This window comes from Talaromyces amestolkiae, assembly GCF_001896365.1.
Source record: "Talaromyces amestolkiae strain CIB chromosome Unknown scaffold3.1, whole genome shotgun sequence".
NCBI classification, from domain to species: domain Eukaryota; kingdom Fungi; phylum Ascomycota; class Eurotiomycetes; order Eurotiales; family Trichocomaceae; genus Talaromyces; species Talaromyces amestolkiae.
In genome coordinates this window covers 727,325-743,999 of record NW_024468039.1, presented here as the reverse complement: position 1 = coordinate 743,999, position 16,675 = coordinate 727,325, and the positions used below count along the sequence as shown (strand labels likewise).

Here is a 16,675-nt window from a genome sequence, read left to right as displayed (position 1 = left end):
GGATACTTCGTCTACCCCATCTTGCTTTCTTCAGGTATCATCTTCTCCAGGCCTAGCGTCGTGGTTCTGCTCTAGTGTACCTCAAACTGATACATACGAGATACGTTTCTATGTACTCCGTATGTACGGCCAGCACCCTGGTCAGCGTAACACACTAACACACCATTAGCGCCGGAAGTTCTCAAATTAGGGGCCTCACAGCCAATCGGCAGCATGTCGCGCGTCGAACTTGATGGAGTAGGGCCTGTTTTTGAGCTTTTTGCCATAAATAGTGTGTTGACTCTGGGGAGGCTCGTGATTGGTACCACTTGAAGATGCAGCAGCCAAAAATAAGTACACTTGAATATTGAATTGATGGATAGATTCAAGGAAGGTGCATGGTATAGGCAATTCTTCAGTTGCTATTAATACTGGCTTCCAGGATAGGTATTACGTACTCTTGTCTACGTGTTGATTTACTATATATAAGCTGGTCCGCTCTGAAGAGACCTTGTTAAGAAGCTTCCAGATGTGAGTAGCCAATGGACTTGCCGAAATGTCGCTCACATGGCAGTCCGATACGATAAGGTGGTAATATACCCCTTCAGAGCGTTCAAGAGTCAAAAGAGAACAATGCTATCTAATGCCTCGATATTTCCTTTGTTCGAGCTTCGTGGGCCTGTCTGGACAATGGAGAAGCCTAGTCCATGGCGGGTGCCACCTAGAGTTGGCTACCAACTTATGTAGCTGTATTACGAAGCCTCCATCCATCCGATCTTGGACAATGAGGAAAACTAACTCACGCTGCGTCTTTCAAAAGCCGGATTCTGTTGCTCTTTAGGGCTATATTAGACAGTCCACCTTCGTATTCATTCGCTAGTGTCTATACATGGTATAGTCCCAATGCCTGGTCATTGACCACCTGCTGCACTCTTGTGATAACGTAAATTAATCTCGATACCAGAACTGTCATCTTATAAGTTCCAATCGTCGGAAGATCCACGTACACAATAACAGCCCAGGATGTTCATTTAGATGACTCAATGGTGTCCCTCCCCAATTTCAAACAGTGTCATTATCACGAGTCGTATGCCGGTACCCTGGGATTCAGTCTACACGTCGCTTGAATTTCTGAAACACAACAGACAAAGAACATTGGTCATCTCCGTCCGAACAATGGACATGTCTTTGGCGGGATTTACATTACTCGTTCGATCATGCTCGTAGAATATTCTCATATCTAGACCTGGTCAGGAAATCAGTAGTCAGTGACACGCTAGGGCAAAGGAATACTAGTCAGTCAGTCAGCCTCCCAAGCCTCAAGGTCAAGGCGGGGTAACGCAATCCGCGCCATTGTCTCTAGTTGAAACTTATCATAAGCCCATATACTTGTTCGTGCCATGCCGTCGAATATATATGAAACGAGACAAACTCATGGTCCTCGCACGGTTTTTTTGATCTCTTTGTTAATCGGCTCAGTCGGAGAGCGATAGCGAAAGAAGCTGGCTGTCAAGTGTCAACGGCTGGCGGAAGCTGCTTACAAAGGACGAAACGATCGAGCCGACAGAGGCGACCAAGAGGCAACATCGGGCGGATATGGCTGTCATCAGTCATCAGTCTTCTAGACAATTCCATCGTGCGATATTTCCTTGACGGCACTATCTAGGAGCGTACTGAGTCGCACGGAGAATAAGAACCATGAAAGAGCAGAGTCGGTGAGGTGATTGCGACGGGATGACAAACGGCGGAGGCTAAACCTGTTTGGGACTTGCTGCCTGACAGATCAGGCGCACACAAAGAAGGTACACAGTTTTTCGTTTCTCGAGGCCTTTGTTGCACGCTTTTTGCTGCCGGGATTCCGCTATTCGAGCTCGAAGAAATTTACAGGCTGGCAATGTTGAATATGCCAGGTTTCTGTACTCACTTGAAGCAATCGAGGGGAACGTGGACTCAGGTCTGATAGAATCTTCAATCTACTATGTAGACACGATCTTGAGTAAGCGTGACGCCATGACGTGGGGAGATCCAAAGATCGAACTGGTGGAGTTTACGTTGTTCGTGGTTGGATGGATGCAACACCACCAACCCTTCTCTCGGTACTCTATGCGCTTATAGTACTAGTCTCCAACTCGGAGAATTTTTTTCTCTGCTTCTTTGCTGCTTCTTCCGTGGCGCTTTGCGCTCTTTCGCCATGCACAGTGACAGAAAAGCCGAGGGGGGGATCATTGTCATGGCGTTCCGGACACAGAGGTTGTACGGAAACCTCGCCTGCAAGTGACGGATATGACCGCTTTGAGTAGCACCGCGAGCCACCGTATCCATATTTGCTGTTCTTGGGTAGAGGAAAAGAGCCTTACGCAAGCATGACTAGAAGTATAAATGTAGCCTCCTCCCATTCCGGGGGCTCCGTCGAATTCTAGTCTAATCATAATCATACTTGCCCTTCAATCTCATAATACAATTGTGCAACATGCCAGAAAACAGAGCTCTCTTCTTCAGCGATATCCCCTCGGGGCTGCCTGTCGCAGGCAAGGATCTCACCCTTGAGTCTGTGCCATACCCCGAGGAAGCGCCTGCGGACGGCATCATCCTGAAGAACATATACGCCAGTTTCGACCCGTATCTCCGAGGTCGTATGCGATGTATGTCCTCCTGCCTTCCATTCCTGTACTTGCAATGACTGACCTCATAGCCCCCGAAAAAAAATCCTATGCGCCCCCCTTCGAACTCCACAAACCCATCGCCAACAGCCAAATTGCCCTCGTCACGAAGTCCAACAATGCCAACTTCAAAGAAGGTGACCATGTAGTCGGCATGCTGCCCTTTCAGGAATACGTCGCCCTGAGTGGTCAGCAACTCGCTGCGCTGAAACCGCTACAGAACCCACTGGGTCTTGAGGACATTCGTGTCTTCCTCGGTGCGTTGGGTATGCCTGGCTTGACTGCGTATTCATCCCTGTATGAAATCGGAAAGCCGAAAAAGGGGGACACAATTTTTGTGTCTGCTGCTAGTGGCGCGGTGGGTCAATTGGTTGGGCAACTTGCCAAGCATGAAGGGCTCAGAGTCATTGGTAGCGTTGGCTCAGATGAGAAGTTGGAGTTTATCCTCAAGGATTTGGGCTTTGATGCTGGATTTAATTACAAGAAGGAAAGTCCCGCACAGGCACTGCAGCGATTGGCCCCTGAAGGGTTGGATATTTACTATGACAATGTTGGCGGAGATCATCTCGAGGCTGCGTTGGATGCAATGAAGGCGTACGGACGTGTGATTGTGTGCGGTCTGATTGCGGGCTACAACCAGAAGCCTGAAGAGATTCACCCTTTGCGCAATTATGGACAGATTCTGTGGAAGAGATTGACTGTCCGTGGTTTCTTGGTGGGTGATAAGGGAATGGGCGATAAGTATGCCGATGAGCACCGAGAGCGTGTCTCGAAATGGATCAAGGAGGGTACTTTCAAGGCTGTGACCTGGGAGGTTCAGGGCATTGAGCAGGCTGCTGATGGATTGTTGGCTCTCTTCACTGGACGGAATTTTGGCAAGGCTGTGTTGAAGTATTAACAACATGCCTATGCCTTAGGACGCTCATGAGCAAATTACCTGCCATTGTATTCTTTAAAGAACCAATATATACAATATAATCCTTATAAAATAATAACAACTGTTGTTTATTCATTCTGTAATTATGTGTACCAGGGAACAAACATCGTGTAATTTCTGCTGGGCCCATTGACGTTCAATATGACATGTTTGGTTTGATCAGATCCGAATCATAGCATACATTTGATAAGCTTACTCGATGATACTATCTCAAGAATCTTAGATGAATAAACTAGAATAATCAACAAGGTACTGAAATTACTTTATGTTTTCAGAATACAATGCCACATCAATAAGTTTGAAAAACAGCAAAGAGTATTATAGTAAAATATTCTAGTGGATGTTACGTCAAATCAAGCTAAACCAATCAGCTCACCCTCATTGTTTGAGTTGGTACCTATAGCCTGTAGGACTGCTTGCTCCATTCCATTCACAGCTTTAAAATCAACTCTCCTTTAGTTTAATAGGTTTCCATGATAGTCTGACGTGTTTGAAGTCAGTATGTTGCTGCGTTGTTTCACAGTGTTGCTATCGCCAGTCGTTTTCTAAACAAATAAATATCCCCAAAAGCCGTAAAGAGTAAAACGTTGATCTCTACCTATTGAATCCAAATACTCCAATTCGAATACCTGCCAATGGGATCCCTCAACTAAACCTAACCAAGCGTGTTGCAAACAAAGCAGCCGGCCTGATACCATTCATAATAATCAGATGCAGTCGATGCTCGGAATGTGCTAGGATAATGAAGTTTGCAGTAATTTCCTTCCATCAAATACAAATTTATACAGCCAGATTTAGATAGGCATTGAGCACCACAAGCTGCAGCACTTTCAACGTATGGCGAGCCTGATGTATACGACACTAGCAAAGTCGATGAAGGATCATTTGAAAAACCATATGACCCACAAGCAACACCTGAGCAAAAGCACGACGCATCATACCATAAGTAGGAATTGCTTGTATTACTTGCCGCAAAGGTGCTAGTATCAATGTGCAAGTTACAGTATTCCCTTCGATGAAGTAGGGATTTGTGCAGGAAGAAGTTGCTAAAGATTGAGCTCCACAAGCAGCTGCACTTTCGACAAAAGGGCTACCGGCTGTGTATGACACAATCAGTAATGACCCTGCATTATCATGCGAGGCTCCAAGGTCGCACATTCTGACACACTTGGTGCAGGGGTTAACTAAACGGAGGCTTATGTTCACGTTATAGACGGCGGATCATCATCGGCCCAATACGAAGGGTCATCCCAACTGAACATTGGAGCCACGCAGTATGTTGTGTTCACGACCAGACTTGTGTCACATTTGGTACCGCTAAGCGACGGGTTGATTGCAAGGAATAGACTGGAAGGTATAGACTCCATGACGCAAATTTGGGCGCATGTATCTCCCTCGTTGACAGTATACCATATACCGCAATAAGTCGTTGTCCCCAAGGCTACCGTTGCATTTATTGGCGGAGCTGTAACATACTGCGAATAGCCCGTAGAGGGCACTGAGGAAGCAGGAGGGTTAGGGTGGAGCCTACTGTTGGAAACGAACTTCCCAGCTTGAGGGCCCAAGCATAACGTATGTCCGAGAATATCAGTCGATTCCTGGAGATTGCTATAGAAGTAATTGATCCATGGATTGTACTGGTGAAGAGTACCATCCCGCAGTCTGTTTGCATTTTCGATTGTAAAACAGTCGTCGTCAGGCTGCAGAGAGTACAAAGGTGTGCATGACAGAGGCATGCATATTGTTCTTCCAGGAATGAGTGATGAGCAGCTATTTATAATCATACGATTATTGGTGAGGATCGAGGCAGATGTTACGTGGTTTGCAATGGCGATGGAGTCGCATGTGTCTCCTTCCTGAATCGTATAGTTCACGCCCGACAGGCACATCGGCGTCACCGTGGGCTGGGCTTGAATAAGAGATTCGGGCATAGTGGTTGGCGCGTCTAGAGAACATTCGCTGACCATGTATTGCATCCCGGACTGATAGTAGTCGTTAAATGCAGAATAGGAGCTATTTTGCATCATAATAACCATCTGTGTCCAGCACCACGAGCAAAGCTCATTAGTTGGCATTGATTCCATGCTGTTGGCGTCAGAGAATGCTACCAGCTCTGGAGGCTGGGACCACAAGTAGAACTGCACATCAAATCTGTGAATGTGGAGTTTCCAGTTGATCGGCCGACTTGCGGCGACAGATACATGGTGAGATATTTGGGACATCGAATGGTCTGGGCAACGGCTGTTTGACAAGTGCTGGTAACGAGTCCGTCAAGGTCGTCGAAGTCATATATATCAAAGCCGGAGAACGTATAAGCTCCGATTGTTGCATTGGTCTCTCTCACCCACGCGAGGATAGAGGACACGAAGCCGTTAACGTTGTTCGCGGCGAGGGTGGCGTATTCGTTCACAGGACTGACCATCTCCACCATGCCTTTAATGACGATATGGTATAACCATATGTCCGTACTTTGCGCAATTTCAACACCCGCCAGCTGGCAATTACCCGTAATTAGACATGTCTGACTATAGTCGGAATACCAACTATAAAATCCTATAGCAGAAGTCAGTTGTGAAGGTAGAATAACCGATTTGATTGGACGTAGATATTTACCAGAAGCCATAGAATACACCGTACTTGAATCAATCACTCTCAACGCCCAAGAGCCAGCACATTTTGTTGAAGTTGTATCACAATCGGCGAAGGTCGGGTCATTTGGGAAAAGCCCTGCATTAAAAGGCAAAGGTGCTCTGGGTGACGGCTGAAAGTACGGTGATTCTGTTTGAATCATGCTCATGTATACGTTCTGGGCTTGAGAAATCTGGTATTGGTAAAGTACTTGATGCTCAGAGGCTCTTCCATATACCAAGTAGAGCCTATAATCCTATTATTGTTCCTTCGATCTATAGATTGAAACAAGGACGTGACCATGAGATGAGCCATCGAAGTGAATTTGACGCTAGAGATCCATATGGAGTACTACCCATATACTTTATCGTTCGACGAGACAGGGCAAAACCTATGTAGCATTAGGTCCTAGCATACATTGGTCGATGCGATCCATTTATACGGGGTGGAGAAGATACATATTTTACAGCTTTTCAATATTGTAATTACATGTACTAGTCTCATCGACGCATCCATGGATTTAGGGCTTGCCGGGTCACGCCAACCCCACCCTACCTAGGTATTGTTGGTGCTGTGCTTACAGGTCAATATTGGTCCGTACAATAGACATTTTTTATCATTAAAGCAGATGTTTTTTTCTTTGTTAGAACGACTTCACCACCGCATACATCACGGTCACCTCTAGCAATATTTTCCTCTGCTAGATCATCTAGTATGCACATAGCTCTCTGCTCTCGTTGGGACGGCCCAACAATTTTCAATAATGTAGCCGAGGATCACAGCTGGTATACTTGGCAAAAAGATTAAATGAAGAATCAACTGGGTGGAAATGATACCACTATCTACGAAGATCCACTACCCTCAGTCAGGCTGTTTTGGGGTCGCTGGCCGGATAAATCGTATACGGGTTGTGCGGCGCAGGACATGAAGTAGCATACACTATAGTAGTAGTAACTTCGTATATGGCTAAGACGGAATTGACCGGATCAACAGAGTTCTTTCCTGTTCCTGCCGAGTTCACGAACACGTGGGCTTGCTAATAAATCCTCGCAATGTCATTCCCATACTTCGTTAGGTTGTTATGTACACTCTTCTTTTGTTATTTTCACCTCGTTGCTTGCCACGTGCTATGAGGAAGATACCTGAGGAAAATACCTGCAACGTTAAGCCACAACCACGCAGAGATAAACGAGCTAACAGTGCTGCCTTGAACAGGAAAAAAAAAAGCCAAAGACCCTCAGAGGAAATACCCGCTCGCGACCTCAAATCTAAGGCTGAGGTTGAATTCCCAGGAATCGGATTGGACTCACTGATGCTTCAGGGGACTTCCGCGCACGCTAATTTTAAGGGCTTTTTGGGAGTCGACTAGCACTGGATCAAAGTAGACATTTGAGTAAGATCTAAATTTAATATAGCCCTTAATAAGGGGCTCTGATTAGACAAATTACTTTTAGTTAAGAATTGAAACACGGGATGCTTTCTAAAATAGTAAGAGCCTTGCTACTTAAGTATCATTCATCCCATACCCTTCTTTTGTAGAGATATTTGAGAATATAAGAGAAAGGTTGGAATGATATGGCTTKGTCAGATTATTGGAAGTCCCAGTAGCTTGACCACTGCCTCATGCCCATTTTTTGCAGCCCATGATAGTGGTGTGTATCCATCACTATTTTTAAAATCTCGGTCAACTCTCTTATCATCAAGCAGCAGCTTGACCACTGCTTCATGTCCATTTCGCGCAGCCATTAACAGTACCATACGTATTCTTAGAATTTGGGTCAGCTCTCTTACCATCAAGCAGCAGCTTGACCACAGCCTCATGCCCATTTTCCGCAGCTAATAACAGTGGCGTCCAGCCACTTTTATCCTTAGAATTTGGGTCAGCTCTCTTATCATCAAGCAGCAGCTTGACCACTGCCTTATGCCCATTTTCTGCAGCCCATGATAGTGGTGTATATCCATCACTATTTTTAAAATCTCGGTCAACTCTCTTATCATCAAGCAGAAGCTTGACCACAGCCTCATGCCCATTTCGCGCAGCCCTTAACAGTGGCGTCTTACCATACGTATTCTTAGAATTTGGGTCAGCTCTCTTACCATCAAGCACTCATGCCCATTTTCCGCAGCTAATAACAGTGGCGTCCAGCCACTTTTATCCTTAGAATTTGGGTCAGCTCTCTTATCACTAAGCAGCAGCTTGACCACAGCCTCATGTCCATTTCCCGCAGCCCTGAACAGTGGCGTCTGACCATACGTTTTGTCCTTAGAATGTGGGTCAACTCTCTTATCACTAAGCAGCAGCTTGACTACTGCCTCATGCCCGTTTTCTGCAGCCCATGACAGTGGCGTCCGACCTGAACTATCCTTTGGGTTCGGAGCGTACTGCTTCTCTAGTAAGTCCGTCATAGATTCCACCAATCCAAAGTATGCTGCAAGGTGCACTGCAAGGTGCACTCCTTTCATCCTCATCGGAACTTCCAGATAATAGCCCTTGTAGTCCCTAAGCACCATCATCGCTTGGATACAAGCAGATATTTTAGTCTCACTCTCAAGAAGATCCAAAATCAACTTCCTGTCCTCAATTGAAGATATACGGGCATGGTGTCCCCAATTTTGTGCGGCATAGCCGTAAAGATGATTAGATTCTAACCTCTTTTCAAACTCATTCTCCGTTTGACAAACCCCACTGTCAAAGAGACTGAAAGAAAGATATATTAGACAGGTTGTCGTGATCCTGGTTTCTGCATCCCGAAACCACGTGCCTTGTGTCCTTTTAAAGTATTCTTGAGTTGTATAGTGGACCAAGCGGATGATATTGCTTTCTTCGTCGACCGTGACCAATCCCGCACACACGGAAATCATATCTTCTATTTCTGGAAGATTCTTTGTGTCAAGTTCAGATGTACCGAGTTCCACAGCAAGGGCATGTCGAAGCTCTGATATGGTTAGATGCCTCTTAGCACAGGTAATCCATAATAGAACGTTTTCTGCAAGCTCACGGAAGCCTGGTTTCTGACCCATGATTCTCTCCATCGCTTGTTCATATGCTTGAGAAAGTAATTTTAGCCGTTCATCTTCATCCGATGCCAGATTGTGTCCTTGGAATTGTTTTAATGAACTCTCGACAGCCTTTGTTGTCAACTTATCGTCGAGGGAATCTAAGTAGAGTCGTGCTAGCAAAAACCTGTTTGAGGTTAGTAAGAATATGTAGTTTATGGGGAAGCGATTACCTACATGCCATCAGCAGCCTTTATCACTGCAGTTTTGATTTTGTTTTGGAGGTCTTGATTGCGTCCCACAAATGCCGGCAGCTTAGAGATATTACCATCTAGATATCTTCCCACATCCTCATCGCTGGCACGGATTTCCAGGTTTATATTACCCTTAAACCTGTCTGTAATATCACTGATGAATCTTGAAGTAGCAAAGATACTCGCCCCACTCTTAAGCTGTAGGTTAAAAATTTCAGATAAAAAACGTGATCGGGAACCGTCGGTTGCTTGACATTCGTCAAGTGCGTCGATGACAATGAAGACTCGTGAATAAGTAGCAATCACAGAATACACAGCTCTACTAACTTCATCAAATGATAATGGCGTTCTCTTATTTACATAGACGTCATAGAGAGCCCTCACACTGTCCGGTATAGATGGAGATTGCTGGACTAATTGCTTCAAAAGACTTAGGAATAAGAAATCGGCTGTTTGCCCCTCTTGGCGCTTAAAGTTGCAATAAATGTACGCGATTCCAATTGTGGCGTCGCTATAAAATATCTTATAAAGATGGTCGACCACAATCGCGGTGATAATTGTCTTCCCCGACCCAGGAATGCCTGGACAGAACAACGTCTGCTTGTTAGTTTCTAGCCAATTCTGATACTGTGCCGAATCCAGCAACCATTGGCCAGTCCCCGATTGTCGCTTCCTGATGAGGTCGTTCTGCTGTGGAGCATAGTTGGTTGGCGTGAGCCACTCCAGGATTTTCTCCTCCTCTTGACCGTGTTGATGACGGATAATCTCATCGGCCTTTCTCGCAATGCCTGAAACTCTTTCTTGGATGTCTGCCAGAACTGTAGGTTGTTAGTTATTTCAAGATCGTCGTAACCCAGCAATTCAATTATGATAGAGGATGCTACAGTGATAAGGGTAAGGACCCATTTAGTGCATCAGAAATCTGTGACTCAAAGTTGTATTTCATCATCTGCACTTCGCAATCGACTGTCACAGGAGAAATGAACTGGCGGAGAATGAGAAGTAGTTCTACATACGGCCTTCCATTTTCCCCGCCCATGGCGGCAGCCCAGCCACCTTCCGAGGCTTCAGAACATGAAGAAGCTCCCTGGCATATGCAGCAGCCGTGAGTGCTGCATATTTGTGCCACTCATCATTTTTGTGTGTATCCGAATAATCGCAGATCCCCCGGATCACCAGACAGGGGAAGTTGTTCATCAAGCCAGCGGCTTCCATCTCAAAACACAAAACGTTTAGTTCCGGATCATTGGCATAGAGGTCCCTTTCTGTGGCATTCTTCATTACCGAATTGGCAGATGCAATGGTCCCATAGTGGATCGTGACTTCACGACTGTTTTTACGCTGTGGACGCTCTGCCAATCCATCAGCTTCACATGTCACACAGTTCTTTCCACCTTTATGCGCGTAGTCAGCACGATACAATCGATCATCAGCAGGGCGTTGGTAGTCAGGCATATCATCCATCAGCCTCAAATATTCAGAGATTTTGTCTGACTTCCTAGGGTCATTGTGACGTCGTCGTATCTCAGGAATAGTTCCAAGAAGCACCTCTGGAGGAGCGTTTAGCTGGCCTGTTCGTTGAAACCGGCTGTTCGACAGCCTTTTCCCAAAATCGTATTGCACGACACCTCCAAGCTTGCCCTGGGGTACACTGACAACGACGTCACCAAGGCGGATATCTCTCTCCGGCGTCGGGGCGCCTCCTCCAATTCCCACCATCAGGGCGAACCTCAGATTGGGAAACGATCGAACTATGTCTCTGGCAACCCTAGCAGCAGAGCTTGTGCCACATCGGCCATCTGGCAAGCATCCAATGACAACATTATGTCCACCAACACAACCAAATACGTAGGTGTTGTTATCATTTATCTCGCTCGTCTCCGGGCCGTCATATTCAACATCGAGCATTCGACATCCAGCCTCATACTCTTCTTGCAAGGCACATATCCAACCGATCGTGTAATCTTCGATAGACGGTTCCGACATGGGAAATGCAGGAGCAACGCCAAAGGATGGTTCCTCTTTCGTTTTGGAAGGTATCTTTATCGCTGAAATAGTAGCAGCGTTAGAGGCTGTTGAATCAGAATCGAGTGACTAAGTCTGTGTGATCTATACGCGCACAACGTGGGACTTGAGAGTCTGATAGTGATCGGTCAGTCCTGGTCGGTTGTATGTAGTTTCTAGTAAAGCTCGATAGCTAGCAATTAATAGACCAATTGCGAAGCTCGAGAAGCAGGAAACGTAGGTATCACTAGAAAGTGGGATGTTATCGCCATTTCCAGCCAGCCTCACAAGCTAACTCGGGCGGGGTCGTCGGGCATGTTTGCAGCAGCACGGCCAATATAGAGATTTATGTAACTTCACGATACACAGACATGACCCATACCGTATGTACCCGTATGTATAAATGCAGACCACCCAAAAGAATTAGTGAGTCCGTACGACGTTATGTCTTTGCGACGTCTTTGAGAACATCCTTCGGTGAAGGTTTTACAAATAAAATATGAATGCCTCGAGGGAATGACAATACTTAAAAGCATCTCTAGTTCTAACCCCATGCAGCTAAAAAGAACTAGGCCTTCTTAAGTGTCAGCTTCCTGCAGCGTTTTTGTGTGGCGGTCTCGCGCCCATGGTCTTTCTCCCTTCCGCTCCCTTCGGTCGTTTCAGGGCATTTTGTATGGGAATTCACTCGGCGTAATAAACTCAAAAACTCAACTTGTACGCATTTTGAGCCTCGCCGAGTATTTAAAATTTAGAATCAATGCAAGAACCTGATCTTATAGTGTCTACTGTCAATATGCAATGCGAAAAATACAGCTACGTGCGAGTAGTGTACCCTCGAATTAACCATTGGCACTCATTGTTGTATGTGGATATCGTGGTCTGTTCCAGCAGAGGCGCCCACGCTTGCTCAAATGCTACATAATCGTCACTATGTACCCATTCTGCCTGTGCCTATATGGATCCCATGATTTCCGTGCGATTTTCGGAGGCAAGGGCCACATTCATCGTGTAGCCATAGCTTGGATAACATAACTATTTCAGGCCGACAAATTCGCGCAAACACACGTTCATACATGTAAAAGGAGGTGCGTTTGTACGAAAACAAGCCCGTCACTCCTGGTGGCGATTTTGGTGCTTCATTCAAGCTATCAACTATGGGGTTAACTATCACATTGCTTCGGCCACTTCCCACTCTCTCGCTGTTGTTGCTCTGCGCTGCAATTGCTGCATCGCAGCATTGTAGTGCGACCAACTTATGCGCAACTGGCTGCTGCTCTTCGTAAGAAAATTGATGGTTCTACAGGCTTGCGAATTGACCAAGTTATCTGACTACTTCCACCACAGCTCTGGCTATTGCGGTGTAGGGCCTGGTTACTGCGTGAGTATTTCTGGTCCAACTTGTTATCAGTCGAATCATCTTCGGAACGCTTTGAAAGGGTGCCGATGTGTGTATAAGCACATGTGAACATACAGCTACGGCTCAATTTAACGCCAACAATCACTGCACAGAAAGGTGTTGTTTGAGATTCGGTGTGGGTTGAACTCCATGTACTACAACAAAAACTACCAAGCGGCTTGCTGTACTACTGCAGAAGACAATATGAAGGTTTACTCAACGATACAGTGGTTAGAAAGGGCCTGCCTGCGATAAAGATAGCTGTCCATGGTCTAACGCATCTGATGGAGTGCTATTGGCGAACTCTGCTAAAGGTAGTGGTGGTGCTAAGTGCAATCTAATCGGCGCTGAAGATCCTTCACATGTTCTTTAAGGGTATGGGAATGGGGACTATACCTGCTCAGAGAGGAGGCTTTGTGCCAATACCAGCAATTCGAATTTGTCATTCGAAAAATGCGCTTGGCATTCAGATTTAGGAGAAACTCGTTCAAAAAGTAGTCCATTCTGTAGGTACAGCTACCCTGCTAGTCAAGTTCGAGCGGCCCCGCATCAATTCGATTCTTCTTGTCAGGGGAAGGGTGGTGCTCGTTCTTCCTGCTGCGAAGCTATATGTACGACAACAACACAGACTACTAACCCAGTGCTACAGCAATGGAATGGGCAGCTGGCTGGCTTTGCGGAAAACAGTACTTGCCCACTCCGTCAGTAATCAACTCAGTGGACGGGACTTCCCCGTAGCTTGTTCGTCGGGGACTCTCTCCACCTACCTCTGATGGTGGCACTAGTAGCCTTGAGCAGTTGGACTACCTATCTGTGACTCTTGCTCGTCTTTTATTGACAACTCTTATAACTGACTTGGAGGTGCATATGAATGCTATCTGGAACAATAGTCACAGCACAATTTCCGAATCTTGTCAAGTAGACCCCGAGTTCTTTTATGCAGACGTTCACACCTTTCATTGTGAACGTACATGATGAGTTAGCCGAGGAAGACGACAATCCTTTTTGCCATGGCTCCCTTTGGGATCCTGGTTATCAGCCACCATTTGTCAGGAGGGGTCTGGTGATTCATCATATTCCTCCCAGAGGCGCGCTAGCAGGACCGACAGTACTGAAGACGAGGATGTTCCGTCACGTCATTCTCACTCTTTAGACCGGCATGCTGGAGGTGAAGACAAGAAATATAACGTGTATTGCCGCGGCCAAACAACAAGTTACTGGATCACCGGGCTTATACTTAGATCCTGGCCCTATCCATCTAGGGGTGCATAGATCCCTTCAAACTCTCAATAACAAAACGCCAAAATGACCAAACGAACAAGACTAGCAACGCAAATATCACTCAATAGATATTTAAATTCGATGAGAATATCATTGCCGATATGGATACCTATGTTGCCGATCTTAATGACCCTAGCCCTGCCCTCCAGGGTATCCGAGACGTTATTACGGTTTGAGCGTACTTCAACGACCATCCTGTGCAGCAGTCGTTTGTTAAGTTCGGACATAATTTGCGAGCCCAGCTTCAAGTTACACAGCACGCAAAATCCCCAGACTCAGATTAGCTTGGCGAATGCCTGGGATGTATGGTCTCACGACACGTTAACATATCAGGCGCAGCGCTGTGAGTACTGAATCAGGACCCAGATGGCCACTATGAGCATTTGTTTCACGTAGTCACTTCCAATGGGAAACTCTTCCACTTAAAGTTTAAGGTGAACTCCTCCGGTTCGAAAGGCCACAAAGAGGAAACCACTTCTTGGACTTGTCTCGGTACTTCGAAGGGTTCATCTAAGTCCAAGTCATACTTTGCTTGTCCTGCAGTGTACAGGTCAATAAGCTCTTTCCCAATCTCCTGTATCTTCATATTGGCATCCGTGTACGACATGGACCTTGATATGAGAAAAGAACCCGCGCCAGTCGTTGCGAGAAAAAGAAAGAGCAGTTGATAGGTGTAAGTGCAGGGGTCATCAGATTCAGACCACGTTTGAAGGGCTCCCATATCAACGCACTCACTCTACGTGGCTACTACTTGGTTGCTCAAGGAATGGCGAAGACATAAGTGGACATTTCCTCGAATCATATCATCCCTGATATCAACCTGGCAGACCACCTAGTAATCGTAGATGACAGCACGCAATCCGAGGCGTCTCTAAGTAACAGGCTCGGAGCGCTTCTAGCAACAGCACAAAAAGCCCAGGATGGGATCCAAAAGTACGCGCAAATGGTATGGCTTCCTTCATAGCGATAGTAATACGGCTGACTGTATTATTAGCACAAGCAAGAAATCCTTGATCAACTCGTCGCTGTTCGTGGGGAACTTCAGAAAATGAAGGAGCTTGAAAATGGGGACTTGTTATCTGCTTCGAACGTCGTCTGAGTGCATGTTTTTTCACATGATTTCGGTACAATTTCTGACATATATGAAGTAGAATCTGGCTCGCATGAACAGAGTGCGTTTGACTGTAGCCAGTGTAAGTCCATTCCTTTTTCTTTAGTAGCATAGCCGACCATGAAGGATCTGGAAATAATCAGTAAGATCATACATGTTCAAACTGAAGCTGTACATAGTAGAGAGTCGGAAGAAGGTCGGCTGCATGCTTGACGCGACCGGGCTAATTCGGCTACCGTCCGCCAATCACAAGCAACACAATCGGATGACCGCATTCTTTCCCGAGGAACCTTAGACTTCCAGACTTCACTTCATCTTCAAGATTCACAGCATCTACCTACAGCCTAGCACGTCCACGAGTCGCTTAACGACCGACGAAATCTCGCTTGCTGGTCGTCGCTTACTCTGCCTCGAATCTGGATCCTCGCCACTCTTAAACAACCAGCAACAATGGCCGCCTTCATCCGCCCCTCCTCCGGTGCCATGATGGGAACGATCATGAGAGTCCCAGCTGTCTACTCGACCAAGTCAGCTCCGTTGGCTATGACTATTGCTCGTCAGGCGCAAATCACACAATTTCATAGTTCTGCCAAGAGGCAGATTCTTACGCCTTTGCCACGTGAGTTCTTTGAATTGAATTTGGAATTGGATATGGTATGATTTTGATGGATAGAGACTAATTGTTGAATGTAGAGACTATTAAGGGAACAAGTACGTGACTCTGCCAATAGCTTCGTCGCTTGGAAACCACTTATCGCCAGACGAACGATGTCGCAATGCACGACACAGCTAACAAGAATAAGTGAACGATGCCGCACCTGTCCCCCACAGTTCCCCCAGCCATGGCAGCTACCACTGGACCTTTGAGCGGTATGCATTCGATATATCAGTTGAGGACCTACAATCGGAGCCGTACTAACAAGCATAGCCTTATCGCCGCCGGCCTCGTCCCTCTTACCATCGCTCCCTTCATCGGCGGGKCCCTCAACCCGGTCTTGGACTCCATTCTCGCCGCCGGAATTGTCCTTCACTCTCACATTGGATTCCAGTGCGTCACTTGAAATAGTTCGACTTTGAGGAATCGCTAACAAAGCTACAGAGCCCTCATCATCGATTACTTGCCCGAATACCGAGTCCCCAAGACCCTTGCCTTGTTCAAATGGGGTCTCCGCGCCGCTACCCTGACCGTTGCCGTTGGATTGTATGAATTCGAGACGAATGATGTCGGTATCACCGAGGCGATTAAGAGGGTGTGGACCGCATAGACAAAATCAAAGTATTTGATTGACCTGTTATAACTGTTATACAACTTTTTTCCCTTTGTCGGTTTTGACTGAGAAACTATTGTACATTTTGATATAAGAGATAAGGCGTATTTCACCATTATTGAATGCATCCAATATACAGACTCTAGTAGTTCTTTGTGTA

At 46.2% G+C, this 16,675-nt stretch overlaps 3 protein-coding genes across 3 annotated transcripts; 2 read left to right on the top strand and 1 right to left on the bottom strand.

Moving 5' to 3' along the window:
• Nucleotides 1-2,449: 2,449 nt before the first annotated feature.
• Nucleotides 2,450-3,537, top strand: BHQ10_002295 (uncharacterized protein; the record flags this gene model as incomplete). The annotated part of the gene is made up of 2 exons (XM_040874425.1): nt 2,450-2,621; nt 2,672-3,537. 2 exons carry the CDS (start codon nt 2,450-2,452, stop codon nt 3,535-3,537), a joined length of 1,038 nt encoding a protein of 345 aa, XP_040730800.1.
• Nucleotides 3,538-4,778: 1,241 nt separating this feature from the next.
• On the bottom strand, nt 4,779-11,441 carry BHQ10_002294 (uncharacterized protein; the record flags this gene model as incomplete). The annotated part of the gene is made up of 6 exons (XM_040874424.1): nt 4,779-5,727; nt 5,778-6,070; nt 8,302-9,140; nt 9,204-9,388; nt 9,439-10,273; nt 10,472-11,441. 6 exons carry the CDS (start codon nt 11,439-11,441, stop codon nt 4,779-4,781), a joined length of 4,071 nt encoding a protein of 1,356 aa, XP_040730799.1.
• Nucleotides 11,442-15,697: 4,256 nt separating this feature from the next.
• Nucleotides 15,698-16,512, top strand: BHQ10_002293 (uncharacterized protein; the record flags this gene model as incomplete). Its single annotated transcript, XM_040874423.1, has 4 exons — nt 15,698-15,866; nt 16,051-16,117; nt 16,176-16,295; nt 16,347-16,512. 4 exons carry the CDS (start codon nt 15,698-15,700, stop codon nt 16,510-16,512), a joined length of 522 nt encoding a protein of 173 aa, XP_040730798.1.
• Nucleotides 16,513-16,675: the final 163 nt, after the last annotated feature.